The 10,737-nt window shown below is 43.8% G+C and overlaps 1 protein-coding gene across 1 annotated transcript in view; it reads left to right on the top strand.

Moving 5' to 3' along the window:
- Positions 1-10,737, top strand: part of mmd2a (monocyte to macrophage differentiation-associated 2a) — an 89,383-nt gene that overhangs the window by 57,453 nt on the left and 21,193 nt on the right. Inside the window, exons 4-5 of the mRNA XM_048609654.1 lie at positions 2,934-3,094; positions 7,928-8,002. Coding sequence (XP_048465611.1) covers positions 2,934-3,094; positions 7,928-8,002 — 236 coding nt within the window. The remainder of the gene's footprint in view (positions 1-2,933; positions 3,095-7,927; positions 8,003-10,737) is intronic.

The following is a 10,737-nucleotide window of genomic DNA, read 5'->3' as shown; positions in this document are numbered from 1 at the left end:
TCTGCTCCTATGATGCTGCTTGGCCTGCTGTGTTCATCCAGCCCTGCACCTTGTTGTCTCGGATTCTCCAGCATCTGCAGTTCCTACTATCTCCTCTTCATCGTAGGAACATTGTTTTTCTTGATCTATTTTAATGTCCTATGATCTATATTAAAATTAATGAGTTGGATGTGCGGGATACAATTTCAAAATTTGAAGATAACACAATCTGAAAGTATTGGGAACTGTGTGGAGGGTAGTGATAATTGGTGATAGTTTATTCAGGAGAGTTCCAACACATTGGGCACATGCAGAGGTAAAGTCACAAGAGAGCAGGAGCCTCACATACCTGCAAACACCTCACCTTCTTGTTCCTTTGAGCACCACCTGTCCTTGCACGTGGCAGAGTCTGAAAATTGTACATCGGACTTATTAACCATTTCAGAACCCATCAAACCCAAGCAGAAACAGGCCATCCTCAATCCTGATGGACTGCCTAAGAGGACAAAGACAGCCTATTGGAATGGACAACATATAGCAAATGAAATTTAATGCAGAGACATGTGAAGTCAGACATTTCGGTAGTAAGAATGAAGGGATGCAATTTCATATGATAGGTCCAATTCTAAAGTCCTCCAGAGAAGAGGGTCCTGGGAGTATATGTTATTGAATGTGGCAATAATGGGAAGGTGATTGCTAAGGCATCCCAGACTGTGTAAACAGAAGCAAAGAGTACAAAAGGTAAGGAAAGTTATGGTCAACCTTTATAAAATACTGGTTTAGCCCTACCTGGAATGCTGTGTCCCATCTTGGGCATCACACTTTCGGAAGTACACAAAGGCAATGGATAGGATGTAGTAAATGGTTCTGGAGTGAGGGACTTCAGTTACATGGATTCACTGTAGAAACTAGGGCTGTTCTCCTTAATGATTGTCAAATATTTTGAAGAGTTCAAGATCCATAGGGCGTATAGATAAGGGCAAACTGTTCTCATTTGCAAAAGGATCAAGAAGCAGAGAACACCTATTTATGGCAATTGGCAAAAGAACCAAAGGCGACATGAGGAAAATTGACTGATGTGCACCAAGTGGTTAGGATCTGGAATGTACAGTCTGAGCATGTGGTGTACATGAATTCAATTGTGGATTTTAAAGGAGAATTGAATAATTAACTGAAGAGAAAAGAATTGCAGAGCTGTGGAAAAGGATGAGGGAGTGGGACGTGATGACTGGCTGAGTTGCTCTTGCAGAGAGACTGCACAGAGACAAAGGTTTGAATGGCTTCCTTCTGTACCATGACCATTCTATGTTTCAGTGACTATGAACAAAAATACAAAAGAAAAAGCCTCCTCAGCCATCTCACACTTCAATAGAAAATCCTGGCTTTGTTTCTGCACATTAATCACTCTGCTAATATAATAGCTATGTTGTAATTTAACTCAAGTTTTGAAATTTGTTTTTCTTAGATGTTATTTTAAAAATAATTTAACAATTTCCTCGTAATTTTGGTTATGGTAATTAGTTACAGTTTGCAGGTTGAAATTTTCCTTTAAGGAAGTAACTTTTTAATACAGTGTTTATTGATCTTTAGCTTTAATCATTGTTGGAATATATTGAGCACTAAGACAAAAGACAGAATTAAGAATTAACAATGACATTTTAAAAAAACTTTTAGGTTCTATGCTCATTCTTCCATCATCAGTGCTTCGAGTTGTGGGGAATGTCTTGAATTTACTGTAATAGGCTAAATCAAGTTAATTCGCTACAAATCTTTTATTGTGAGCCTTCACTGTATGAAAACATTTGCATTATGAAGCAGCTTCGAGGTTACAGAAATGAGCTTTTCTACTTCTCCTGGCCAATCCACTGAAAATGCATCAGCTGGGCTGCTAATCAGGATTTATAGGAATCTGGTTTGTTAATTCACCTATGTCTAACTGATAGAGAAAGAGTGCTTTGATTAATCACCAACTCCATTGTTAAGTCAGGCAGTCATCAGAAAAGTTGTTTCAGAGATAGTAGGAACTGCAGCCGCTGGAGAATCTGAGATAACAAGGTGTAGAGCTGGATGAACACAGCAGGCCAAGCAGCATCAGAGGAGCAGGAAAGCTGACGTAGGGTCTAGGCCCGAAACCTTGTTATCTCAGTCATCAGAAAAAGGCAGGATGAACTGAATGGTCCATGGTCTATTTCTATCTACAGGTCCAATCAACATTACAAGTCATTTTAGTTTAAGAAGAGGTGCCAGGTTTTGTCTGACCACCAGCAACTTCAAGTTGTCTTAGGCATCTTTTCAATGCGCCGATTGTGTTAATCAATCAGGTCAATAAACCTTTACAAATATGAGGTTAGCGTAGCATTAAGGGGTTTTACCAATAGCAGGAAATAGGAACAGGAGTAGACCTTACGACCTCTTGCGTTTGCTCTCCCATTCAATTTCTCAGCCGTGCCCCATATCCCTCAATGCCCAGAGTGACCAAAAACCATTCATCTCAGCCTTAACTACACTCAGTGACAACCTTCTGGGCTACAGAATACCAAAGATTCACAATAAGACTGTAGAATATAAATCAGCTGGAACAGTTCCCTAGAACGAGTGAGATTCTGATGTGAGGCAGGCCTGAGTAGGTGCATTATGTAGTTTTTAGCTGTTTATGCAGAAATAGGGAGGAGAAGGGACAGCCTAGAGGTCCCTCTCGCTGTCACTAGGCTTTGTGTATCCCATTTGCAGAACAACATCAGAAGAAGTCATCGAGTAACTCTTGCTTTTGGGGAAAGGTCGATAAGAAAAATGAACAAAGAAAGTAACAACAAGTTGCAGAAACAGAAGATTTTTTCAGAATGTAATTAAAATGTCATGTTCAATTCTCACTGTTTCTTTGTGTTGCAATGGGATATTTCTGAGCAACTGTACCATAGAACTCAGATCCTTACTGCACCTGTTTCTGCTTTCAGTTCTGGATTATCCCCAGCATCCTTGGCAGTTCCATCCTCTGTGGCCTTTCAGACGACCAATGGGAAATGATCTCAGCATGGATCTACGGGTTTGGGCTGTGTGGCCTTTTTATAGTCTCCACTGTCTTTCACACCATCTCCTGGAAGAAAAGCCATTTCCGGTAAATGCTGTTTTGTCACAATTTGAAAACTTCTATTTGCTATTTGTGCTTCAGGCTATCAGTTATGGAGTGAAAAAAAGTGTTACTTTAGAGGTGCTGATGAGGCTGGGTGCTGCAGGATAATACCATGTATAAAATTTAACAGACCATGTGGAATTAGGCAGCACAAGTCTGTCAGAGAATCATAAATATACAAACTATCACCAACACCAGTTTCCTTCCAGACCCTTTCCCTGCACAGATGCCAAATTGTCACTGAAGAAGAACCCAGCATTTTTTTAACCTTTGAGATCCAGAAGTGCTATCACTGTTTTTCCCACCACTGAATCTGTGGTAACAATGTCCACCTATTAGCTACCATCAGTTAATCACAACAAAAACAGAAGTTGCTGGAAAAGCTCAGCAGGTCTGGCAGCATCCGTGAAGTAAAAAAAAAATCAGAGTTAACATTTCAGGTCCAGTGACCCTTCCTCAGAACTGACAGTAGCTGCAAAAACATCAGTTTATATGCAGAAAATATGGGGGCGGGGTGGGGTGGATGAAGGAATTGGGAAGGTTAGCGGCTGAAGAGAGAGAAGAGCAGTTGGATAGACAAAGGAGTTGATACTGCATTCACTGCTCACAATGTGGCCTCCTCTACACTGGGGAAACAAAGTGTAGACTGGGTGACCGCTTCGCAGAACATCTACGTTCTGCTTGCAAAAAAGAACCCAAGCAACCTGTTGCCTGCCACTTCAACACACCACCCTGCTCCCTGGCCAACATCTCTGTCTCTGGCTTGCTGCAGTGTTCCAGTGAAGCTCAGCACAAGCTGGAAGAACAACACCTCATTTTCCACTTGGGGACCCTGCAGACCTCTGGACTCAATATCAAGTTCAATAATTTTAGGGCCTAAACTCTCCCATGCCTTAGCCTCCTAACCCACACACCAGGCCTTGTTATCACATAACCTGCCATTACACACTATGTGTTGTCAGTCACTAATAGTCCCCATTAACAACTGTTCACCCTCCCAGCCTGATCGTTAGCAACTCCTTTTTCTATCCAACTGCTCTTCCCTCTCTTCAGGCTTTATCCTATCTTTTACTCCCTAACCTACCCACCCCCATTCGCTTCACTTACACCGACACTTTCCCAGCCACCATCAGTTCTGAGGAAGGGTCACCGGACCTGAAACGTTAACTGTTTTTTCCTTCACAGTTGCTGCCAGACCTGCTGAGCTTTTCCATCAAGCTCTGTTTTTGTTCCTGATTTACAGCATCCACAGTTCTTTCAGTTTTTGTTTCTAAACCAGTAAATCACACAAGTTTTCCAATTGAATACCCTACGTGAAATGCCCATCAAGGGCAATGCAGACCATCAAAGGCGAGGGAGAGGGGAAGGGGGCTAATCAAAACTGAGTTGGAGGGTGAAGATAAAGCACTGCATGCCCTTCTGTGCCCACCTCTCTGTAAAGGTTTCAAGATTATTAGTGGACACTATGTGTCCTGTCTCCCAGGACACCTGGGCACAAACATAGCTGTGGAAGAGGGAAAGACAGTCAACAGCTAAGACTCCCCTTCATAGCTTGGACCTTGCAATGGGTTAATAGAAACCAGCTCTTAAATCCAGAGGCCAATGAGCATCAACTGCTCTCAATCAACTGTGGAGCTGTTTTGCTTGACCCTTAAATGCACACACATTTCTAACACTGATATACAGTACTGTTCTCACATTCCCAAGAGCTGAGCAAATGAGTTGAAATAACTGCACAGAGGCCGGGCCCTATCACCAAGTCACCCTTTATCTCCTAGTGTACAGTACACTGACTGTGGCCATTCAGCTCAGAGTCAGTCCACAACTGAGGAGATTTGGTTTACAATCCAATAAATACAATTCAAGTTATACAGAAAAAAATCAAACCTTGTGCATTTGACAATCCAAGTTATTGCACTCTTTCAAAAAGAAAGTTTGTTTTTCTCCAAAAGTAAAAATGCATTGCAATGCATTCAAGTGACGCCTGAGGTTTGAAGCTCAATTCACATGTCATAGACAAAACTTTTGGCCTACGTACTGAGCTGCCAGCCTAACACATGAAGGCTCAGTCCACACATGAAGGCCCGGTCCAGGGCTTACACACTGAAACAATGGCACAGAGGCTGGGTCCCATCACCAAGTTACCCATTATTCCTCTGTTTTCTTAGTGCACAGTACACTGACCATGGTCAGCCAGCTTGGAGTCAGCCATCAACCGAGGAGATTCTAATCTCCTGGTTACATTGTTCAGCCAAGGCTTTCCTGATTGGCCCTGGTTAACAACTCCAACCAAGAACCTCATAGTCAAAGAGGTCAACCTGGTCCCAATCACTACACCAGTCAAAACTGAGAAATAATGAAAGTATCTCCTTTTAGGTCTATAATTAATACTAAGCTACATAGATACACAACTATGCTTCCACTTCTAGGTTAGATCAATTGCAGACAAAGTCTTTCCCAAAACCCAGCACTGACCAACTTGTTTGACACTGCATCCCAGTGGGACAGGAGTAAAGTGGGAAGGGTTGTTTGCTGTTTGGAGATTATGATGTGACTTTGGAAAATGCAGGCTCCATCCACACTTCTTGAATTGCTAACACCACTGGCCGTACTGCAGGATGTATAGTATTATCCTGGCCACAGTGTCAATGGATGGAAACTAGTCATTGAACTTAATGGTTTTTTGGCCAACATCCCTCAATCAAATCATAAATCATCAACTCACAAGGAAATTCGTTCAAATGATGACTGCATTTAATTCAGCTGATGAAGCAGCCAACTTTAATGATTTTTATGTAAATAAGACCCCTGACAAACTACGTTAACACGGGGCAGATAGCAGAAACATAGTTTAGATAATATCAAATATCAAAATGATATGTGTAAAAGAAAAATACTGGGGATCCTGGAAATCTGAAATAAAAACAGAAAATGCTGGAGAAACTCAGCAGGTCTGGCAGCATCTGTGCAGAGAGAAACAGAGCTAATGTTGAGTCAGATATGAATTCTTCAAAACAGGACAGAAAATTCAGAATTCAGAACAGAAAATTGTGTTGTTTGGTGGGATTGAGGTGAGGCCTGGGAGTTAAAGTAGCCGAATTTTTGGAGGAGTAGGTAAATTTCGAGAAAACAGCTGACATCCTAACTGTCTAAATCCCACCCGAGTTAAATCATACACAATGACTTTGAATGAGTGGACTGAATTTTACTTTGATCCTACGCATAAAATCCAGGAGTATGCTCACCTCCAGTTGACAGGCTCACGCTGCTGTTGTATAATTGGTCAGGTGTGAGGCAGGTCCTCCATCCCTCGACAAGGGAAAGTCTCACTTCAGAGAGCTAATCTGAGACTAGCAGCACCACCGGGAGTGGTGGCCAGTACTGGTATTGCAGTGAGGCCAACGAGAAAGTGTGCTGGATTGAAGTTGGCATGGGAGATAAATCTGGTTGTGTCATCAGGAGAAACTGGCAGGGCTCTGATGAAATGGGCAGTAGAGCTGAGGGGTGGGGGAAAGGCAAGGGGAAGGAGTCGGGTAAGGCCTTGGAAGGGGCCTCTCATGGGTTCAGAGGTTAATTTGGCAGTAGCATGAGCGGGCAATAATTAACCTCCTGGTGGGCAGGCCGCCTGGCAGTGTTCCCACTCCGGTATAATTATAGGCATGGCACCCACTACATTTTACAACTCCTCTTACCTGCCATCCCAACATTGAGACTCTGTGTGTGTGTGTGTGTGTGTGTAAAGTTGGTATATATGCCCCCCCTTGCCCAGGAATGGACTAGTAGGTGCTGCTTAAAATCAGGCAGATGGCAGGGATGTTGTGCTACCACCTAGCCATCTCCACTGGAATTTACACAGCAGCAGGGTCATGGTCAGGTAGTCTGCTTGCCAATTGAAGCCACTCAAAGGCCACTTCTCACTGACGCTGGTAAACTGGCAGTGGGCCGAGTGGTCTGTTTGGACACCCTGTGCCAGGTGAAGCCCAATGGTAATCACTGCTCCCAATCACTCCTGCACCTTCTGTCTCCCACCCATCCCCACCCCAACAGCCTTCCAAATACGGCTTTCCAATTCCGCACGCACCCCCCCCCCCCACCACGTATCACAGTGAAGCCCATTCAACGCACCTCAGGATCTGACCTTCATCAGTGCTCCTGGTCATGGATTGGCTGAAACAGCTACTCTTGGCATAGACTGAAAAGCTGCCAGGAATGTGGATTGGTCAGAATGTTCGGGAGGAGTTGAGTGGGGGGAGGGTGATGCTGTGGGGTGAGGGTGTCTTTCCACATGGGACAGAGTGCACAGTGTCCGTAAGTGTCCACCGTAACACAGTCATCCCCAGTGCAGACAGTACCCCCGACATTGCTGAGATGTGGGGCCAAGGCCACCATCTCTGTAGGAAAACTGTCAGCCTATGTGTCTCAGAGATAACATAGTGTGGAGCTGGAGGAACACAGCAGGCCAGGCAGCATCGGAGGAGCAGGAACGTTGACGTTTCGGGTCGGGACCCTTCTTCAGAGATGGGGGAGGAAGAAGGGAGCTCAGAAATAAATAGAGAGAGGAGGTGTGGCTCAGTCCAGAATGCCTAACCTAATGACTAGGCTCAACAACAGAAGAGTCTGCCCCATATTTGTTTTTGTCTGCGGTTGTGGATCTGATTACGAATCACTTTCATCTGAAGTATCCCAACGAGAGCCAACAATACAGCTCGAGTGATGCTGTCCAACTTACTCTCTGTGTGTATTAGAGTACAATGTAAACCTGTGCTGCTGGACTGTACCCAGTGTAATTCTATCCAACTGTTTCCTTTCTTTATCTAGAACAATAGAGCATTGCTTCCATATGTTTGACAGGGTGGTGATCTACTTCTTCATTGCTGCGTCTTATGCCCCCTGGTGAGTCAAACAAAGAACTACTGAGACATGAATTTGTAACAACACTGACCACTCTGGCTAGGAAAACTAAATAAAAGAAATCTCAAATGTATTTCATTCATGCCACTAACTTTAAGATGTGTCAAAGGCCTTCACATCATTTGAATTCTTTTCTAGGATGTTGTTAAGAAGGTGAACACAGCAATTGTTCCCCAGCAGCAATAAAATTAAAAGGATAATGGTCGGTCTGCTTTAGTGAGATTGACCGACTGAGGACAACTGGTCAATGTGGCAGGGGAAACCCTTACTTTTCACCATGGCAGCACTCAGACAGCATTCCCAATGATGCAGCACCACCTATATGCTGCATTAGAAAGGTCAGCAATTTTTAATAATTCACTCAGAGGCTCTGGGCATCACTTACTAGAGCAGCATTTAATGCCCATTCCTGTTTGCCTTTGAGAAGCTGGTGATGAGCTGCCTTCTTGAACTGCTACAGTCCACATGCTGTAGGTAGGCCCACATTGCTGTTCAGGAGGGAATTCCAGGATTTTAACCCAGAGACAGTGAAGCAACAGCAATATATTTTCAAGTCAAGATGGTGTGTAGCTTGTAGGGGAACTTGCAGGTGGCGTTCCTATGTTTCTGCTGCCCTTGTCCTTCTAGGTGATAGTGTTCAGGGGTTTGGAAAGTGCTGTCTAAAGAGCTTTGATGAATTTCTGCAGTGCTTCTTGTAGATAGTACGCACTGCTGCTACTGAGCATTGGTAGTGGACAGAGGAGACATTTAAAGGTGGTGGATGGAACAGGTGACAATCAAACAGGCTGCTATGTCCTGTTTGGTAACAAGCTTCTTGAGTGTTGTTAGAGCTAGACCCATCCAGCTAAGTGGAGAGTATTCCATCACACTCCTGACTTGTACCTTGTCGGTGGTGGATGGACACTGGTGAGACTGAAAGTGAATTAGTTATTGCAAAATTCTGAACATTTGACCCATTTTTGTAGTCAAAGGATTTATATTGCTAGTTTCATTCAATTTCTGATCAGTAGGAACTCCCAGGATTTTGATAGTGGGGGATTCAATGATGGCAACACCATTAAATATCAAGGGGCGGTGGCCAGATTGTCTCTTATCAGAGAAGGTCAATTCCTGGCATTTGTGTGGTGTGAATATTACTTGCCACTTGTCAACCCAAGCCTGGATATTATCCAGATCTTGTTGCATTTGAACATGGACTGCTTAAGTATCTAAGGAGTCACAAATGGTGCTGAACATTGTGCAATCATTGGCAAACATCCCCACTTCCTCTGATGGAGGGAAGGTCATTGATGAAGCAGCTGAAGATGGTTGGGTCTCGGACACTACCCTGAGAATCTCCTGCAGAGATGTCCTGGAGCTGAGATGACTGAGCTACAACAACCACAGCCATCTTCCTGCCAGGTATCACTCTAACCAGCGCAGAGTTTGTTCCCTGACATCCATTAATGCCAGTTTTGCTAGGTCTCCTTGATGCTTCACTTGGTCAAATATGACGTTGATGTCGAGGGCTCACCTATGGAATTCAGCTCTGTTGTCCATGTTTGAACCAAGGCTGTAATGAGATCAGGAGCTGGGTCGCCCTGGCGGAACCCAAACTGGACGTCACTGAGCAGATTATTTCTGAGCAGGTGGTGCTTGATAGTGCTGTTGATGACACCTTCCATCACTTTACTGATGATCAAGAGTGGACTGATGGGGCAGCAATTGATCATGTTGGATTTGTCCTGCTTTTTGTGTACAGGACGTAGCTGGGAATTTTAGGAATAAAGTGTATTTTTGAAATAAAAAAAACGTTCTCCAAGGTCCAGGACTACGTGCTGAGGGACGCACTAAAGCTTCGGGCAGATGCTGCCAAGGTGCAGAGGGGAAAAACCATTGTCTGAGGTCTTCCTGCTGAAGTTAAATAGGGTCCATTCAGTTATCGGACTGCTCAATGACTCAAATGTATGTAAATATGGTCTTGTACAAGTAAGAAATGGCTTGGGCTTGTTTGCTGGATAGAGTCAAACGCTCATGTTTGTTACTTCATATACTGCTGTATGGAACCAAACTGCTTTAGTGACTATGTATGTATATAAAGATATTTTTATGAATAAAGTATATTTTTGAAATAAAAATTTCCACATTGTCGGGTAGATGTCAGTAATGTAACTGTACTGGAACATCATGGCTTGGGAGTGACAAGTCCTGGAGCACAAGTCTTCAGTACTATTCCCGGAATGTTGACAGGGCCCATAGGCCTGTTTCTGGCATCCTCAACTATTTTTTGGTATCATATGGAGGGAATTAAATTGGCTAATGACTGATGTCTGTGTTGTTCGACACTTCAGGAGGAAGCTGAGATGGATCAACCACTCAGCAACTCTGATAGACGATGAGTGTAAATACCTTACTGCTGCATTTTGTATTTACGTGTTGGCCTCCCCATTGTCAATGATGGAGGTATTTATGGAGCTCACACTTCCTATAAGTTGTACACCACCATTACTGAGCTCTGGCACGACTGAGACTACTAAAGCCCATCAGATTCTCAAGGGTGGGATGTCCCATCCATTTAGGGCTGGAGGCCCAACCTCAGCCTGTTTACGCCCAGTGTGTGGTTCCTGTGGGCCAGGACTTTCAAAAGTCTATCCGTTTGGAACAGTAAATCCTTGGATTCCAGCCCTGATCCCCTTGCAGCCAAATCTCTGTGATACCCAACATCATACCCACCAATC

The sequence above is a fragment of the Rhincodon typus genome, chromosome 21 (genome assembly GCF_021869965.1).
Source record: "Rhincodon typus isolate 14 chromosome 21, sRhiTyp1.1, whole genome shotgun sequence".
NCBI lineage: Eukaryota > Metazoa > Chordata > Chondrichthyes > Orectolobiformes > Rhincodontidae > Rhincodon > Rhincodon typus.
This window is presented reverse-complemented; position numbering and strand designations above follow the sequence as displayed.